This window comes from Magallana gigas, chromosome 5, assembly GCF_963853765.1.
Source record: "Magallana gigas chromosome 5, xbMagGiga1.1, whole genome shotgun sequence".
In the NCBI taxonomy this organism is placed as follows: domain Eukaryota; kingdom Metazoa; phylum Mollusca; class Bivalvia; order Ostreida; family Ostreidae; genus Magallana; species Magallana gigas.
Genome location: NC_088857.1, coordinates 55,366,573 through 55,386,855, shown reverse-complemented (window position 1 = coordinate 55,386,855; position 20,283 = coordinate 55,366,573). Strand labels below are relative to the sequence as shown.

The 20,283-nt window shown below is 34.8% G+C and overlaps 1 protein-coding gene across 1 annotated transcript; it reads left to right on the top strand.

Annotated features, from left to right (window-relative positions):
• The first annotated feature begins 1,673 nt into the window (after positions 1 to 1,673).
• On the top strand, positions 1,674 to 7,874 carry LOC105341161 (protein FAM234A). The gene is made up of 13 exons (XM_011447523.4): positions 1,674 to 1,832; positions 2,038 to 2,388; positions 2,539 to 2,673; positions 2,809 to 3,000; positions 3,110 to 3,252; positions 3,383 to 3,557; positions 3,709 to 3,853; positions 3,957 to 4,121; positions 4,203 to 4,296; positions 4,439 to 4,633; positions 5,827 to 6,070; positions 6,151 to 6,306; positions 6,414 to 7,874. Exons 1-13 carry the CDS (start codon positions 1,826 to 1,828, stop codon positions 6,710 to 6,712), a joined length of 2,301 nt encoding a protein of 766 aa, XP_011445825.3. The 5' UTR covers positions 1,674 to 1,825; the 3' UTR covers positions 6,713 to 7,874.
• Positions 7,875 to 20,283: the final 12,409 nt, after the last annotated feature.

Sequence of the window (20,283 nt, the reverse complement as noted above, 5' to 3'; positions counted from 1 at the left end):
TTAAGAATTACTTATCTGATTTATATTTGGAGAAAAAGATAGCTAAATTATTATTTTTTTTGGCTTGTCAAGATTTTTGATGAGTATGCCCGTCCCCTTTAAAAACGATGCTACGTACATGTACCTGCTGCAGTCTTTCTATCAAGAATTTCAACAGAGTTGTAATTCAAGACGAGTTGTGAACGTTTCATGACTTTAGAAATATGAAAATTTTAGTAACTTCCGTGTAATCCACCCTATCCTTAACAAAGCTTTATCCTGGACCCACAAATCATGCCGTTCTACGGACGGTCCTCACTTCACACATGCCCCCTCCCCTACCTTCGAAAATTCCGTAATTTGCCCGTCATTCATCCAGTGAATTAAATTTACGAAAACCACATGATACTGATTTTATTAATTCACTTTAACTAGGCTATATCGTACCAACACCGTTTGAAGTTCATTGTTTGAAACTAAATAGAAATGAAATAGAAAAATAGTCGATCAAAGCAAATTGTGAAAAATAGAAGGCAGAAATAATCTTTACATAATGTTTCTGTATACGTAGCAATAATATGCATTCCAAAAAGACTAACGCAAAAAAGAATGATTAAAAGTATATTGTATGTAATGAATTCACTGATTTATTGAAAACAACGACCACGTGTTACAGTCTGATAAAATATAATAACTTCAGATTAACATCTAATCAAGGATTATTATTTTGAGACATAAACATGTAACACTGTGCCGGATAATTATGCCAGTGCCAAGGTGGCATTTTCGCACCCGTCTAAGCTGCTTATATCGAACAACTTAAATATGCTTAAAGAGTTTACAACAACCTTTGTTACATGTGTATCATTGTATCTCACCTATCAGAAATAAATTCCTACAAGAAAATATTTTTTCCCACGGGAAAAAACTATATTTTTTAAAGGAAATATAAAATTTCCTATCGGAATACAAGAACTTCCTACAGGATTTTCAATTCCGGTAGGATTTGAAAAAATCCTATAGGAAGTCTTAATTTCCCATAGGAAAACTACCTGTCTGAATCAAATCCTTACAGAAAATACCTTTCTCCTATAAGAAATATAATTGGTCAATATTTCCTGTAGGAGAATTATTTATTCTATGGGAATTATTGTCCTTTAGGATATTAATTTTCAAAGGTAAATATCTCACCTGTAATGCGAGACACATTTCAAAGGTAAATATCTATAACAAACAAAAATGAAAAAAAGGTTATATAATCTCTAGACAATGGTTTATCATTTGGTATAAATAAATTTTTCCGAAACCGTACATGTACATTGTACATGTATCTTAAGCGGGTGCAAAACTGTCACCTTGCACTGGTATAATTACCTGGCATAGTGTTATAGTGTATAGTGTATGACATTGGTCGACCGTTACCAAACAGTTGAGAACTAATGTCAGTGGTTAACCAAATCCGAAAAACTGGGATGATGGTGGGGGTTGTGAAGTGTTTAAACCATCGGCACCCCCCCCCCCCCCAAAAAAAATCTCTCAAAAAAGAAACAAAAGAGGGGAAAAAAGTAAACAAGTAACATATAATATTTAATGGACATCGATGGTCAAAAGGCACGTCCATTAATATATAATGAGAGAGCAGTGTTATCTCGACCTTAAAGTAATGTATAAATATACCAAGGTGGACGTAGATATAGCAGACAGGAACTGGACATCCAAGACCCCAACACAACCCTTATCTTCATTATCGTAATAGTTGATAAAGAGGAACGAGATAAAGAAGTTGGGAATTAATTCAATAGTTACCCCGGGAGTAGTAGATGGCTCTACAGTACTGAACAAAATAATGCCAGGTAAGATGTTGCAACCAGTTTCTTTGTACAAAGATTCAATTAAGTGTCAAATATAAAACTATTATAACTGTATCTATGAACGCATTCAAGTAAAGGTTCTGATAAACGACATAAACTTCTCATCTAAGCGATAGGACTGGAACGCTTATCACCAAATTTCAAATCTATTAATTCACTGTAAATATATTCCTCATTTCAAAATCAGGAAAAGATTACAACAACCTCCTTCCACTTGGAAGCGGAAGTGAAGATGAAGATTACGACACCCAAAGAACATATCATCCGGAAGTTACCATACACGACAAGAGTTCGTTACTCGGATCCAAAGCCAATTGGACCGGATATAATTTTTCAAGATCTTCCAAACGTTTGGAAAGCAATAAATGTTGCACAGCAACAAATGCTGCGCTGATATTTGCCATGTTGCTGCTTGTTTTTGGAGCTGGGTATATGGCCGGGTTCTTTACGCCAATGAACATAAAAAGACCAGATGATAAGTCTCACACAAGGGTTGCTAGAAGCACGTCCCCGTGGAGAACAAAGATTGCAGACCATGGTAAATAATTATGAAAACTGTCATCCTTCATTCTACAATTAGTTTAAAACAGATAAACGGGTATGGTAATTATAATGTTACATATGAGTACCGTATAGATTTTTTTTACATTTACGTATTCAGGTTTCTGTGCCTGTTATTTCTTGCCAGGTTCTGAGTCCAGTATACGTTTGGTTGACGTGGACGGAGATGGGCTGAAAGATATTATCACTGGTTTAGCTATCGGTAAAGATATTAGTACCATGGTAACGGAACCAGACATGGACAAATTCTGTAGAAGCATCGGTAAGTTTTAGTTATCTAGATGATAAGAATTGATATAAGCCCGATAGCTTCCAATCAAGTATTCGCTGCGATTAAAATAGAATTCTAGTTATTAAAACTTCTAGCTATTAATTTCATACATGACCTTTCTATTAGACGCGAAGACTCCATGTGCTGGTAAAGTTGTCGCCTTGAGGGGTTACGACGGTAAACTGCTGTGGAAGGTAGACGTTTATTCCGAGATATTCGCCATCAACTGCCATGGTATCGATGTTAACAAGGACGGTACTTACGACTGCTTGGCGTCAGGACGTCTTGGTACCCTCGTAGCCATCAATCCAAAGAATGGTAACCGTCCAACATCTGAATTTAATATTCATTCATTGCTTCCTTGTTGCCTAGATTATCTTTTCGAATTTTATTTAGTCGTAATATTTGTTGTAACCGTTGTTATTAGGGGAATTGCTTTGGACGACGGATAAAATGAAGCTCCACGATGGATGGAACATCTACAGTCCGGCCACCGTGCAGGATCTGGATTATGACGGAGTCGGAGAAATCGTCATCGCTCACGGTGGTGATCCGGTCATTCCTGCTGAAGTATGAATATGTACTATAGTATTGCAACAACACAATGCCCGTAATCGCACACAATGACTTCACGCTATAATTAACACTGCCCAAATCCATTAGAAGCATATTTTTACATGCACTTACTAAATTTTAACAGACGCATGATAGGAATCCCGGTTGGATGATGCTGATATCTGGAGGGACGGGTGAACCGATTGGACGTCCTCTGAAAATGCCCGAATCCAAGGAGATTTATATTTCTCCTGTTATACACGAACGTAGGGATGGATCCCAGTACATCTTGTTTGGTAGTGGAGGAGAAACGGTCGGAGGTAAACCATCGTTGACATTGTTAAAAGTAAAAAGGGTAGGAAAAAAACGTTCTATTAAATCAACACCTTCGATTTTTGTCTTGACTGCTTGGAACTATAAGACAACATAGTTGCTATATTCTATAGTATGTATATTATATCTTTTTTAAAGGTTTGTTTCTAGCGATGTCCCTGCCCGACTTCTACAGATACGTGCATGGTTATGACAAGGATCACATAGTTCCAAACGTCCGAGGAAAATATGAAAAGTTTGGCTTCAAGGAGCCTATGGATCACGGCATGATAGAACTCTACAGGTATTTCTGTGTGGACTACCACGGCAACAAAGCACATTATGCACACACTCTTTATGTCTTCATCACTTACTATAGTATTTGTAATTTTTTGTCTTTTTTTCAGGAGCGATACAAAGGGAGTAATGGTTCCACCCGTTTTAACAGATGTAAATAAAGATGGCGTCAAGGATATAGTGATGTCAGCTTTCGATGGAACCATGATTCTGTTTTGTGGGGAGAAACTGGCCATCAAATGGAAGGTGAAGTTTGAGGACAGGGAGTCTTACAGGTAACGTATACTGCCTCTTTAATTGTTATTCTTGCACCTTACTTAGATGAAATAAATTTTCAACTGAACTTAATTTTCCAGCAACCCAGCACCCGGCTATTTTAACGATGATGATACTTTAGATTTCATGGTTCACTGGAGCGGAGGAGCCTGGCCCTACTACAATTTCACTGAGGTAGCATTTTATGTTGGCGAAAATGTTGACAATAAAAGACCCCTGTGTTAACTATCACATTCTTGGGGGCAAAAGAAATTCAAGACCAAGACGAACTATCACGTGTAATTTTGTATTTTCATTGTTTTTCAATCCATCTAAGACACTGGTTATTGATGGCAAGGATGGAGCAATCTTGTGGAACACGACGTCAGGTCGATATGACGTCACTTCCGATCTAACAGTCAAGACAACTGCCAGAAACCGCGACATGTTCTTATTCCGCATGCAAGGGAGAAAAGGAAAAGATCCGAGGCCCCAAGGAGCGATACATGGCGCCACTGGAATTCAGAGAGTGGTATTGTTACTTACACGATGATTCACGTCACATAACAATATATAAATAGTGCCTGTTTGGGAGGGTAAGAGTTGAAACTGACATCCCGAGAAAACCATTGTCAACCGACGCGAAGCAGCGGTTGACTATGGTTTTAGAGGGATGTTTATTTCACCTCTTACCCTCCCAAACAGGCAATATTTATTTTATTATACTATATGTCTTAATTTCAAAGAAAACATTACTGTTTTTATATAGGAATGACGTGAATTATATGGCGAACCGTACGCGCATAATGTACGCGCATGTAACAATTCGTTGTCTACCCGTTGCCAGGTGTGTTGCTAACGCTGAGGGCAATAGAACGGATTATCAACTGTGTCTAATCCAATTAGATATCAGTATTTAACATGAAAGTATAATAAATTTATTTGTCATCTTTGGTAGTCATTGAGCTAAACATGTTAACATCTACTGCAAGATAAACTGTGGGCCTTTTAAAATTGGCCAACCGAATCACAAAGTTAACGCATTTAAGGTCAGACGACACGTTTCTCGAGAATCTTTCTTGTATCTCCTCGTAATAAAGACTTCCAATAAAAAATATTAATTTAATAATTATTTTATAAAAATGATTAAAATTTAATTCAATGTGGTCATGTGTCTACATGGACGAGTGGATAGAACCATGGCCGCTCATTGCCAGAAGCGTATGGGTTCGAGAGGTCGTAAGTTCGAAACCCCGCCCCGGCCGAGATAGACTTCCAATATAGTGAATTTTGCTGTGCTGTATAAGTATTTATTTTTATATCAGCAATTCAAGTGTATTTTCAAGAAGATTGTATAGGAAATTGCATACTCTAGTATTTTGCAGAAATGCCTGTAAGGTACCCTAATTTTTTGCAAGAAAGCCTGTCAAAAGAGTAGTAAACCATCAACAAATTCCTGGAAAAAGTTATATAAAATTGAGGAACGTGTCGTCTGACCTTAAGCCCTGTTCCACTTTCAAACGATTTTGGATGTCAGACATAGGTAGAATTCTATTTAGCTATGTATGCCGATGTTCATTTGTGATGACAAGAATTCTTAGCACCTTAGCAAAAATGAACAATTCTAGACGTTACAAGCTCTATTCTGACCAGAATATTTATAACAAAAACGTTACAGTTGTTCAAATTTTACTGAAAACAAATTTGGGCTTTTGCAATTTCTAGATAAACAACAAAAGATCTGCAGACGGCCAAATGGTTTTCGTAGACCAACACGTGACAGATTCTGACTTTGAAGATGATGGGATTTTCCTTCCGGAAGAAAATGTCCGTCACAAAAGAGCTGACAACTACGTAGAATGTGAAAGTGACCAGACAGTCTTCTTGGCCGAACTATTTGCCCTAGACAGAACGGTCATGAAAAACCCAGTGAAACTTTGGGAGAAAGGCTCAAGCAAGCTCAGATATAGTATGCGGTTTTAAGAATAATTAGACCTAATCACTGTCAAACAAAAATTTTCAGTTTTAAGATTCCATCTTAAATTTAAGGGTTAAGCAGTAAAGACCGACAAATGATGCAGCATGTTCAGAAACAGTATGGAGTAACCAACAACCTAACCGAGTTGGAGATTCCTTGGACCCGTGGCAAGAGATCAGCAGACGGCACTATGTGTGTGATGATTCAACCAGACGAAAGAACAACAGGTACAATTATATTACAAGTACTATTTGATCCTCAAATGCATAGTATTTCTTTGAAATTTGTATGCAGTTTGAACGTGTTATTTGCATTCATTTGCTTGTTTTTTTAGGAGCTTTTGGTGACGTAGATGGTGACGGTAAACTTGATGTCATCGTGAACTTGGTTTCAGTTGGCGTCATTCGTGATGAACATGCGAATTTCGTTAAAATGAAGTTCGATACAGATATCTATAAAATAAATCTTGATGACGTAATTAAAAATCAGATGTATGTACCAATCAACGCCACGCTCCATCCAAGAATGCAACATGTGGACAATGAGAACCAAATACACACCTTGAACTTCCTACCTTCGGACGAGCAGCTATGGGGTGGTTATATGGGAACCTATGGAGACTGTGCTGTCTGAACAAGGACTGTCTGAACAGAATTACATCCTTTAAATTGATTTGATATTGGGAATTTCTGTGCTTGTTACTGTGTTAACAACTGTTTTACCTTTGTTTTATATAATGTATATTATCTTCATTAGAAGTGTATCGGCCGTTATATACGTGTTTTGGACTAGGTGAGACAGACAGCAACTGGAAGCTACCTAGGACTGTATCGCCCTCAGGGCTGATATTTCTCTGTCTCAGCCCGTCGTAGGGGGTGTATTGCCCGCAAATTTGAAATCGTAAATTCACAATTACCAGTGTTTTATGAAGCAAGTTTTTGAAATACCGAAACAACAACAAAATAACAAAACGCATAACATTGCACGTCGGAATATTCTTTTTTAATGCTGAAAATTGAAAAATAGTAGTTTTAAAATAACGCCAAACAGTGGTATGTATTTAAGAAAGGAGAAGTAACCGACACAACGGTTTTGTATTTAGAACAATGGCTAGCTTGCTTTCTTTATTATCAATCAACGTTTAAATTATGGAGGATATAGAGAAGGATTGAACACAAGATTACATCTTAGAGTACCATATGTCAGATAGCAAAAAATAAGCGGTTAAAGAAATTGACGCGTACGAATGTTCTTAAACAATCGGCGAATCGCTACTGAGTATCTGTATGGACTTTAATGAATGGAATCTGACAGGAAACTTACGAAATTACAGTGAAAGAATTGACTCATTACGAAGCTGCTCAAGTTACAAGATTCTTTGTTGATACTTTTAAATTATAGATAATACCGGTGTTGTAACACCGGTAGTGCTTCATCCCAAAAGACAGACCCATTCTATTGAACATTGAACACGACGGTTTGTCAACAAATGCCGACAACTCTTTTGTACCAAACGCATATAAAAGGAATATAATCGAGTTTTGAAAACCCGAAAAGAAAATCGTAAATACATGGGTTCTTTATAATAAATGATATTTATTGTTTGGAATTTGATTTGGATTTTTGATAAAAATCTTTGGTTTAAGATATACATGTATGAGATGAACAACATCACACTGATGTTTTGATCTCATCCCTGGCATCATCCTGACGGCTCTTGTGCTCATATACAGCGACCTCGGGCTAAAGAAGGATGCGATATAAAAATTGCCATGTAATGATCTCTCTCTCTCTCTCTCTCTCTCTCTCTCTCTCTCTCTCTCTCTCTCATTTTGTTGTTTTGAAAATTAACATTATCAGTAATATTTATGAATTGAGTTATTTATTGAAGTTGAAATTAGTTTCTACATTTATAATTGTGCTTTAAGAAATCAATGAATAAAATTCGCAAATTAATTCCATTAAATAATTCAGTTATTTCAGAAAATTGAACTTGCAATAAAAAAAATCATAATTCCAGACAAGAGGGATAATTCATATCAAAACATATCCCTTGCAAGGTAAGAAAGTAGCCACCAATTAACAAGGCAGTAAAACATGATATTCATTTTTGGCGACCATTTTAGGCATGTATCTTATATACTGTTTAGATGAATTTCCATACTGTTCAAAGGTAATAACTGATAACTTTCGAGACGAACTTGCTAGGAAATCAGGCTTATGAATAACTTATTTAAGTAGAACTTCATACAAGAAATTTCCACAAAATATATGGGGTAAAAAAAACTTGACTTGACCTCGATTAAATATAAACCAAATGCAAGTGTTCAGATTTTCTCGTAACTGTATGCAATTTGTCATGGATTTCGTTGTATTATAAGCGGATCCACAAAATTTTAGGGGCATGATCACGATTTTGGTCAAATTCTACCATGCCCTTTTAATTTTATAATATAATAATAGCTTTTTTCTGTTTTAATTATTTACAATGCTTTAGGAATGCATTTCTAATGATCAAATGAATTTTGAGAGTCAGTAGTCAAGTAACAGGCAAGATACAAAGCTCGCAATTCTTTGTCATGTAAACAAGACGCGTGCCCTGTTTTTGTTTACATAGGTTCAATATACCTGTAAAAAATCTTTTTTGAGCGGATTTGTCTATCTTTTTTATTTATTTTAAGCATAAAAAAACAGTTCCTAACGTTTAACACATTCATTTCAGGTCTAAAATTTGAATTTTCACTTTATAATTCAAAATGTAAACGAAAGCTTTGTTTACAAAGCAAAGAATTGTCACAGGTGCTTGAAGACAGGATCGACCCCCCTCCACCCCCCCCCCCCCCCGCCCCAATATATAGACCCCCAGGACTTTATTTTTCTTCTTCATTAAATCATCCTTTTATGACAAAAAATCAGACCCTCTGTACATGTACATATAGTATTATATGTACAGAGGGTCTGGTTTTTTTTAAATGTTTGTTTTATGTAATTTTGGGCAATGAATGAATAAATTAGATTAGAAATATGTCATAAAAGGATAATTTAATAAAAAAGAAAAATAAAGTCCCGGGGGTCTATATATTTGGGCGGGGGGTAGGGGTCGATCCTGTCCTCAAGCACCTGTGAGAATTGTAAGCTCTTTAACTCGCTTATAACTCAACGAATGACTCTCAAATTTTGGTTGCATATTAAAACCGCCTTACTGATGCAGTGTGAACATTAAAATCGAAAAAAAAAATTCTTTGACCAAAACTGTCACCATGCCCCTTTAAAATCTTCATCGAAGAAAGAAACACTCTCTGACAACTGATATCGGCAGCTAGTAATTAGACATTGAATATAGTAAATATTGTGCACGAGTATACGTATTGGCTTCCAAAAATTCATAATAAATCGATATTAATTTTACTTCTAGCATAATTAACAGAGCACAGATGTTTAATTCCTTGGGATTTATTGTCTGCAAAAACCTTATAAAACCGTATTGTTTAGTTACATACTTTGCTAGTACAATAACGATTGATATCATTTAGTGTTGTTAGATTAAACATTAATTATAGATATTTTATCTACGTATATACGTGGGGTGTTGTTCTAGGCAATAACGTATATACATGTGTAGAATGTGGTATCATATGCTTCAATAAAATAATAACGTTATATTATTTAATGACAAGAAAAACATGACCATGTATGAACAGGTCGGGTACACTACCTTTTATGGATAGTATCATTTAAAACGTGACAATATTTGCGTCAACCAGGTTCTCCAATCCACTGAATCAATCGCAAAGCATGACGGTCAACCACGTGTTTACGTTTCAACAGACACACGTGGTTTTTGTGTATTTTATACACAATATCTAATTGCTTGTCGGAAAAAAATGCACAACTTGGTTTTTACTAAAGAAAGTAAAAAGGAAAGATTACGTACCAAAGACTTTGTTTCATGCTCACATTGAGATATACTGTAACTGTTTAAGTTCATCAATTGCGGCTTCAAAAATTAATCACTGTCAAAAGACTGGCAAACATACGCATACAGGTACAAACAGATTTTGATAAGAAAACACTGCATCATTGTTTATTGGTGACGTAATCATTGGACATCAGATATAAATACAGGTAATTGTACATTTTTAACGTACATAAATAGCTACGATAATAGAAATACACAGATATACAAATACAGAAGTACAAGTTGTGTAGCATGTAGTATTTTGTACGCTAAGCATTCTGATGAGTGTCCCTGAAGACAATTCAATGCGAATTCTACTAATGTTGTCCCAAACTTAGGGTATAATGTGAAAAACGGTACTCACTGCTTCTAATTCAATAGGACTTCTCTTTTGAACCTAGACAATGGGGTATTTAAATAGTTGATACAAGGCCTCATAGGCAATATTTTTTAAATGTGAGCATAGAAATGAAAGAACCGACATAATTTTCCATATTTATTTCATAAATTCTTAAAAATCATTGAAACTGAGTCTCCAAAGGACAATTCAAAATGGTATAATTTTCAATACTCTTTGTATACACTGAAACTTGTAGTAGCCCACAATGCCTTGCAACTCATTCATCTGATATGTCTGTCAGATAGCTAATTTAGTACGCAAATTTATTTCGACATCACAAAATCTAGTGGTCTCGACCTGATGAACATGAAGAATGACATATTCATGTTTTATAACAATAAATAAACTTTTACACGTGTAAATATTTAAACAATAAATGCTTTCTTTGGTGATTCATTCGGGATATGAAGGTATTGCAGAAAAAATACATAACCCGCGTTAGCAGGTTATGTGAATTTTTTCTGCAATGATCGCTACCTTCATTACCCGAATGAATCATAAAAAGAAACCATTTTATTGTTTATATTAACATCTTTCTTTTAGCCAATTGATAAATTGATTATGAACAGCAAGTAAAATTCACATAAATTACTGTTAATGTACGTAAGTACGTTAACTAAAAGAAACAGCCAAATCTTCTCCTGTGAGACTTTGAGTCTGACGTCGTCATGATTATTTCGTGCAGTCCGTGATTTTTCCAAGGTAGTTGTAGGTCTCGACCAATCGATAAACTGGGCATGTCAAGTTTGGTCCTGTCACTTTCTTGTCAGTTTCAGCCGCTGTAGATTTCGACCAATCAATAAACGGGGCATGTAGATTTCAATCTGGCTGTTTCTATAGAGCTATGAATTAACTATAAGTTTCCGTAAGAAATAGAGGGAATAATACTTGGTAGATGTAACTATATCAGTATACAATGTACAAACAAATAACGATGAAAATTTATTTTGACGCTGCTAGTTGTGTACATGTGGAACCACATGTTGCTCAAGGTTTCAGGTTCAGTCGTGTTATCGACAGTCGTTTCTCTAACTTGTATAATCCGTTATGTGAAAACTAGCAGCTCGTGCACAGACGATTACATAATATTAGTACTTTATCGGAGGGATGAATGAGTGTCTTGATGACAGAAAGATATGAAACATTCTAGATCACAATCATAATGTTCAACTTAAAAGATTGACATCTCTCCTGCTGATGTTTGATAAATACACTTGATTAAGTGTCTATTGTGATAGAAGGCACGAATACTTGTAAATAAAAACAATGTATTACTTTTCTTTGTGATATGATACAATCTTGTCAAATCAACTTTTTAAATAGAACACATGTACTTTGAAACGGATTACATTGTTATGATATGGAAATTTTAATGTATAATGTCGAAAAAAGACGAAATGATTTCCATAGCATCTATCGTTTTCAAGTTATGTGTTTTATTTCTGCAATGCGAATTTCTTCATACCCGCATGAATTACCAAAGGGGCATTATATTGTATAAATGTTTGTGTTTTGGGAGTATCCTTATTGGACAAAACAAAAAGGAAATGTTGCATGCATGGAAAACCTCATTTACCGACATTGAGTAAATGTGCATGTAAAATGGTAGGTGCCATTGTTTTCAAAGTAAGAAGAAGTGCTTATATTTATTATTGATAATATTTATCAGAAAAAGCAATCAGTCGAACTGACATGGAATATTGTTCAATTCAAATCTGAACAAGTACGAAACGTTTGATTTTGTTTGAATTGCAATATTTCGTCGTTCCATTTTTGTTTAAAAAGGTTTTCTATCGTCTAAATCTTTAATCGTCATTCTGTATAATCTGTCTTGTGAAAATAATCAGTCCTTACTGATAATTTTGTAAAAGTGTCGAGGGATCCGTACCTAGTCAATTTCAGAGTCTTGGGTTTGAATATAAAAAAATGAAACAATGATAATTTTCCTCTCTAAAATGATTGCTGGTAATATTTGGTACTACAAATATATACAAAATAGCCTACCCTTACCTAGAGCTACATCATACAATTCATGGTTTGAAACTTTTAAACTTTAAAAATACCATGAGGTAAACACCACTAATGCTTTATTCAGGCGATATTCAGGTGTACCCGCGGCACTCCCTAGCTATATAGCCTACTCAAGAGTTAAGCCCTCAACAGAGACAGTCACTGTGTTAAGGCCTTTTGCAGGACGGGCAGTGAAAGATCTCTAACCGAAAGCATACAACTTCTCTAATACTTCTAGAGTATCAACAACCACTAAGTTATGCTAACCTCTAAGAGGACAGCCTCTATAATAACAATAGTCGTCAGCCTCCTAACACGACAGGTCTTAAATGATCGATGTGGCAAACCTCTCTTTCAAGGCAACCCACCTACTAAGGGTGCTTTCCATTTAACCGGCATCGCCGGATATGCCGGTGTTGCCTTTGTTGCCGATTGCTGGAACGCGCGTCGCCGGCGAGCGATTGTGGCAACGCAAAATACCGTTGCCGATTAGGAAACAATATGGCGTCGAGGTTATCTTGTTCTACAAAACCAGTATTTCTAAAACTAACATTTGTCCTACTACATTGAAATACATTAAAACTGCAAATAGCCAAACTTTCTGGATCAAAATTTAAGATAAGTATCAGTTTTATGCTGCAATCGTCCTCGTTCGAGCATTGTGACGTTGCCAACCGTTCCATTTACGTCACCGTTTCCCGATAACGTCGCCGGCGAGGCAACGTTAATGGAAAGCGCCCTATGTTTTACTTACAATTAAATCGAGCGTAAAAATTAATGAATCTATATATTAGATCCGACACTTTAAAGATGCCTAGTGTTGTTGATTCTATTCACTGCTTTTTATATATATATATATATATATATATATATATATATATATATATATATATATATATATATATATATATATATATATATATATATATATAAGCATTGCACAAGTTACGTAGTAAGTAAAAAGATTTTTGATTTGTCGTTGATTAGTACCCGGTATATACCTTTCGATAAATATTTAGGGTCTTCCGTTTCCGACGGAAGACCCTCTTGTTATTCTATTGTTTCTTTTCCTTATTATTATTTTATTTTTTATTTTTTTTCTGACTTTTTTCGAACGCTATATCTCGTGAACTACTCGACCGATTTGCATGAAATTTACAGGACATATTGAGCATCAAACGTACTTGATATTATAAAAATTTTGGCTGATTACGTCACTTCCGGTTTGAGATTCTGAGGATTTAGTGAATTTTTAAGGACCATTTTGTCCACGTAACTCCTCAAAGAGTAATTGTGATAGAAACGTGAAATTTTCAGGGATTGTAGATGAATGTCTGTAGATGATCCTATTTATTTGATGTTTTGAAAAATGCGCAAAGCGCCGACGCTCGCCCGAGCTCAAAAATTGGCACCAATATTTTTAACGTAATTTTCGCACATTTTCTGCCCTAGCTTTTAATGTGTAAATATTTTGTTAAGACATGTAATGCAAAAGTTGTTCAAATTTACTACGACTTTCGTTTGATTCCAAGAAAAAGGGGCTGGCTTCTCAAATTAGGGGCCAAAAGGGCTCTAAAGTATTTTTGCAATAACTCTTTACTGAACAAATATTTGTTATCAATTATAGAAGCAAAAATGTTTATTGTACAGCTGTTTATCTATACAGTACCATATCTAAGTCATATGTTACGTAATTAGGGGTTTCAAGGGGCCAGAAGTCCAAAAATTCGATCATTAATATATGAAAAAGGAGAAATATTTTGAAAAGCATTGTAGAACAAAAGTTGCTTAAAATAATGTTCTGTACAATATGCCACCTTAATTTTTTTTGTTCATGACCCCATTTAGGAGATAAAGGGCCGGCCCCTAAAACACATTTGTAAAGATATCCTAAGATCGGTTAACATTTCGTGAACACTTGTTAAACAAAATATGTTTGTATTTGCAAGACCTTTCATTTGATATCAAGAAAAAGGGGCTGGCCCCTCCAATTAGGGGTCAAGGGGGGTCTTAAATCTTCTTACAAGAACTGTTTACTGAACAATAATTTGTTATTATTTATAGAAGCAAAAATGTTCATTGTACAGCTGTTTATCTATACAGTATCATACCTAAGTCATATATTACGTAATTAGGGGTTTCATGATGCCAGAATTTAAAACCTTGATCATTAATATCTGAAAAAGGAGAAATATTTTTAAAAGCAATGTAGAACAAAAGTTGTTCAAAATAATGTTCTGAACAATATGATACCATAAATTTTGTTGTTAGTGGCCCCGGTAAGGAGTTAATAGGTCGGCCCCTAAAATACAGTTGTTTAGATATCTCGATAACGGTTAACCACTCGTGAACATTTGAACAAAATGTTTATATAAGCGAGACCTTTTATTTGATATCAAGAAAAAGGGACTGACCCCTCAAATTAGGGGCCAGAAGGGCTATTAAGCCTTTTTTTAATAACTCTTTTCTGACCAATAATTTGATATAAATCATAAAGCGACAAAGGAGCTTTTATTAAGCTTAATTTAAAACTGAAATCCGTTTTAAAATTGGACGATGCATTACAAAATATTGGGATTTAAAAATTGAGTTTTCCGGAAATTTTGATTCCACGTTCTTGGTTAAGAAAATAGTGTTATGTTAAAAGTTAAATCAACTCGTACCTTAAATGATTCGGAAATTGTTCATTCGTACTTGAAGATATTCGGGACTTTTTTTATTAAGTCGTTCCAGATATTGTAAAGGTTTTTGTTAATTCGTTCTTGAAATCATTCAGTCATTGCTAAGTCGTACTAAGAATTATTCGATTTTTAAAAGATATTTTTTTTATTTTCTTTGTTGTTGGTTTTAGAACTTTGCTTTTTACAGGAACTTCTATCTTTACTCTCGACACCACCGGAAGACCCACTCGTTGCTTTGCAACGAGCTTTGCTCTAGTTTTTCTTTATAGTTGAAGGATTTCAAAGGCTATTGCTTTAGTTGGTACATGCTTTTCTGTCAATAACCGGAACGTTTCATATCTTCTAGGCCACGACTGTTCACTATCAGGATAAGTCAGGTTTCTGGCTTTTAGGCCTTATTGCTGACTGCAATGCTCTAAATATATGGCAGCACTACACCTACATATTTGATTACCTGATACGATAACCATACGCATCAAGTAGTGTCAATGTGCATCAGAAGATAAGAAATCACTCGCGAAAAATTAAAAAAAACCAGTTTTCTGAACAAATGTTTTGAAACTACTTCACGCAAATATCATCATTTTAAAAAAAAAAGCTTTGGGTTGATTTGCAAAGCCATACGTACCATTTCTCTAAACAGTAGATACAGTTGTTACTAAAAATAAAAGATATTGTGTAAACTTATTTAAGAACTCTAGCTGAGTTGTCTGATGGTAGGTTAATGAATATCGTCCTCATTTCTTTCCCAAAGCGCCGTTGCAAGTCAAAATCTTTAAAATTAATCAAGTGTCTTCTTTCATTTTGACTAGGATTAAGGATTATGTTGGCACGATAAGTATTAAATGTTGAAATTCCATGGCAGACAAATTGTTCTCCCCACTGTTGGAAATACTTTGCCTTTATTGCCATGTGCAGTCAACAATAAGTAGAAACCGTACAATGGTGCCCCTTTCTTCAATGAACATTCTTATTTTATGGATCCGCCTATAAAACGACAAAACCCATGTTCAGGTGCTCAGTAATAAGAACATTTCATCCATCTAAATAAAATTAGAACTTCCATCAGCTCCCCGGTTTTCTATATGTCGCGTGACATATAGAAAACCGGGGAGCGGATGGAAGTTCTAATTTTAATTAGATTGAACATTTCAGCATCTTATTGTTGAAGCCCTTTACAGAAAAGGTTTTGATCCTTTTTAACCGGGTTTTCCGAAGGAAAAATCCGGTCATTAAAATGGTGAAAATGGCGGGCGGCTGCCAAAATGGTACCTTCATTGTACGGATAACTCCTCCTACAGTTTTCAAAATAGGAAGTTGTTCTTTTGCAGATCAATTGTACATATATCAGAGGTGTGCATATTGCTAGGATTTTGATTTCTAATCATTTATGAAAAAATACCAGCTTTTGAACTAAGTCATTTTTTGGCAAAATATTGCATATAGGGTACCCTCATAGTACGGATAACTCCTCCTACAGTTCTCAAGATAGGAAGTTGTTCTTTTGCAGATCAATTGTACATATATTAGAGGTGTGCATATTGCTAGGATTTTGATTTATGATAGTTTATCGAAAAAATACCAGCTTTTGAACTTAGTCATTTTTTGGCAAAATATTGCATATAGAATACCCTCATTGTACGGATAACTCCTCCTACAGTTCTCAAGATAGGAAGTTGTTCTTTTGCAGATCAATTGTACTTATATTAGAGGTGTGCATATTGCTAGAATTTTGATTTCCGATAAATTATCAAAAATACCAGCTTTTAAACTTAGTCATTTTTTGGCAAAATATTGCATATAGGGTACCCTCATCGTACGGATAACTCCTCCTACAGTTTTCAAAATAGGAAGTTGTTCTTTTGCAGATCAATTGTACATATATCAGAGGTGTGCATATTGCTAGGATTTTGATTTCTAATCATTTATGAAAAAAATACTAGCTTTTGAACTTAATCATTTTTTGGCAAAAATGTTGCATATAGGATACACCTTTTCACTGGATACGGGTTGACATGGATTATGGATACAGTTCACATAAAAGAAAACCCGGTTTGCTGTCACATTGACAGCTTTTCACTTGTTTTTAATTACAATAATCTTCTTTAAAGACGAACTCTTTGTAAAGATAGAAGAAAATGTTCAATCTCAATTCAAATAGATAAAATAGATAAAATATTTGGAATTTTTTAACTATTTGTACTTCATAGCTACAAAAAGTACCTTCCATTAAAAAGAGCCGCGAAATACTTGATTAACAGATTTTTCACATCTCTTACATTTGAATAACATTAGAAAGCAAGGCGGAGTCTAATTTCTACTTTATATATTTAAAAAAAATCTGCGGTGTTAATGTCAGAGACGACCTATCTTCCATTATTTTCTATTTTTTCCTATCACCGCAATGTGAGGATTTCCACTACGTAATTCCAGAATTATATTTTCATGTTATTTGATTTTTTTTCTATTTGGATATATACTTTTAATTGCAGTGGCGTAGCGTGTCCCACATATATGTGTAGGCAAAAAATTGAAGCCGACGGCTTCATTGACAGGCGTAGTGCGGAAGGGGTAGGTGTGGGAGGGGTCGCAAAAGAGGGGGGGGGGGGGGTAAGGGGACCTCCCCCTTGAAAATGTTTACAAAAAAGAATCAAAATTACCACTTCTGAGAGCAGACATTTGTTAGTTTTAACAAATTAGTTATATATGTTTTAGGGACCATTACTTTGGAAATCATTTAAATTCGTGGGGGCCAACTTTAGTGGATTGCTTAAATCTAATAGGTTTGTTGGGAGGTAATTTCGTGTATTTTATTATACCAACATAAGGAAATAAAACTTTAAAAGTCTAATTTATTTAAAATGCGTGGAGGATGTTGATTTGCGGATGAGAGGTATCCACGAATTCCACGAAAAATTAACCACAACGAAATCTAATGATTCCACAGTATGTAAATTTAAAATATTTTATTTCCTGTTCTCAGTCTATTTATTTTGTAATAAACAAATAGAATCTATGTTTCGTTAATGAAATTTTAAAGAAATCATTCATATACCGTATCCATAACCTACTTTGCATGTATTCTGTAAACAAAACGAACAACCGTACGTCACGCGGTTAAGCAAAAGGCACATGTTTTGAAGTATGAGACTATAACATTTCATCGTTTCGGTTATCTCATAAATTGTCTTTTAAACTTTGTGGCTTCGTACCTTTGAACACACAGATTGGATATCTTGCTCTGTTTCTTCAGAGAACACATTCTTCTAATCTGGTTAGTTTATCCAAGGTATTGTGAGGGTAGCAGCTTGACAGTTGAGAGTTGGCGGGTTTAATATAGATCAAGACTGAACATTATGTTGTCATCTTCTAGATATTACAATATTTTCTGTGATTTAATCTTTTATAACTGGTAAGGCGAGTTCCCTCTGACAGAAAAAAAACTTTGATAAAAAACTTTGATAAAAAAATTCATCGTTTCAGATATTTTTACATTCAGTGAATATTTCCCCTTATGTTTGCATTGGAAATCTGCGACGTTCAATTTTCTATACTTACATCTACCAAGTATAATTTCCTCTATTTCTTACAGAAAGTTGATTTATAGCTCTATGGAAACAGTCAGACTGAAATCTACACGCCCCATTTATCTATATGACAGACTCAAAGTCTTACAGGAGACGATTTGGCTGTTTCTTTTAGCTAACCTACTTATGTACGTTAACAGTAATTAAGTGAATTTTACTAATTTTTCATAATAAATTTATTAATTAGTCAAAAGAAAGATGTTTATTTAAACAATGAAATGCTTTCTATGGTGATTCATGCGGGTTATGAAGGTAGCAATCATTGCGGGTCATGTATTTTTCCTGCAATGTCGATACCGTCATATCCTGAACGAATCACCAAAGAAAGTATTTTATTGTTTAAATGAATACACTTTGCTAATTCATGCGCCATGCGTCTCCACGTGTTTTGAGTATATTTACTTTTGTAAAATTAAATGAAACTTTCAATCGTACATAATCAGTTTGATATGTACTTTTGACAAAAAAATAATTAATATATATATCTACTCCTTGATAAAAAAGATTTTTCTCCCCAAAGTTTCTGGCACTATATTTGTTGTCGCGTAAGCTATCTAAATAACAAGTAAATATGGCTGTTCCATGTATATTTCATATCCCTAACAAAGAGCGTAAATAATGGCTTAATAGCGGCGATACACATGACTGTTGTAGAGCTGCCCCCTCCCCCCTGGGGGGAGGGGGGGGGGCTACTATATAGTAGTTGTTCCCCCATAGTAAGGTTTCTCCCTCACGCGGGGGTGTTAAGGTAGCATATGGGCAATTTAGCGTTTTATTTTGACTGTTATATTCAAAATCGTGAAATTAAATTATAACTATTTTGAATAAGACCGAAAACTTCGTATTACATACAGCTCAGATTCCATATGCTTCCTTAACACCCCCGCGCACGTTTTTGGTTCAGATTTTATAAATATCTTAAATTGAAACCCAATAAGGATTAAAATCAATGTATGTACACCCAGGTTGCATATATATTTGCAAGCCTCTGTTCTGGTTGAGTATCGTTTTGCCGATTTATTAATCCTATAGATAATGTTGAAAATTGAACATACGTATCATGGAATACAGTACCTAGAAATTAATTTAGGTAAAAATTTGATAAATTACCTGGTTTGATATTTTATTCACAATGCAATCTTCGACGAGACAGTTCGATTTAACTTAATATGAACTATGTTTTCATGTGAAAAAACATACTATAGCAGGGTCAATCAAAAAATACGAAGACTTGTGTCATGGCTATGTTATTTAACGTCATATTATTGCTAAATTCAGTAAACATAATGATGTCGTACCTGGCGACCGTTTCAACAACAATTTGTAGATCGTAAACGTCACCCCTGCGAATGTTATTGTCATTCAAATTTTAGACCATGTGGTTTTATTTGACCCTTTCAGTTTCGGAGAAAAAATCGTACCTCGTGTATATAGTCTATTTCACAATATCTAGGTTCTTGTAGTCAAATATAAAATCCGGAGGTTTATTGATTTTAAATTATCTTCATTAATTGGTAAATAAAATGCGTTCTAGAAATAAATGTGACTATACAAAAATTAGTTTTTGT

What these genes read in the sequence shown, in the direction of transcription:
- LOC105341161 (XM_011447523.4), top strand. An exon ending in AACAAAGATTGCAGACCATG is followed by an intron (nt 2,389 to 2,538) that starts GTAAATAATTAT and finishes ATTTCTTGCCAG; the next exon opens with GTTCTGAGTCCAGTATACGT. An exon ending in GAGGACAGGGAGTCTTACAG is followed by an intron (nt 4,122 to 4,202) that starts GTAACGTATACT and finishes TTAATTTTCCAG; the next exon opens with CAACCCAGCACCCGGCTATT.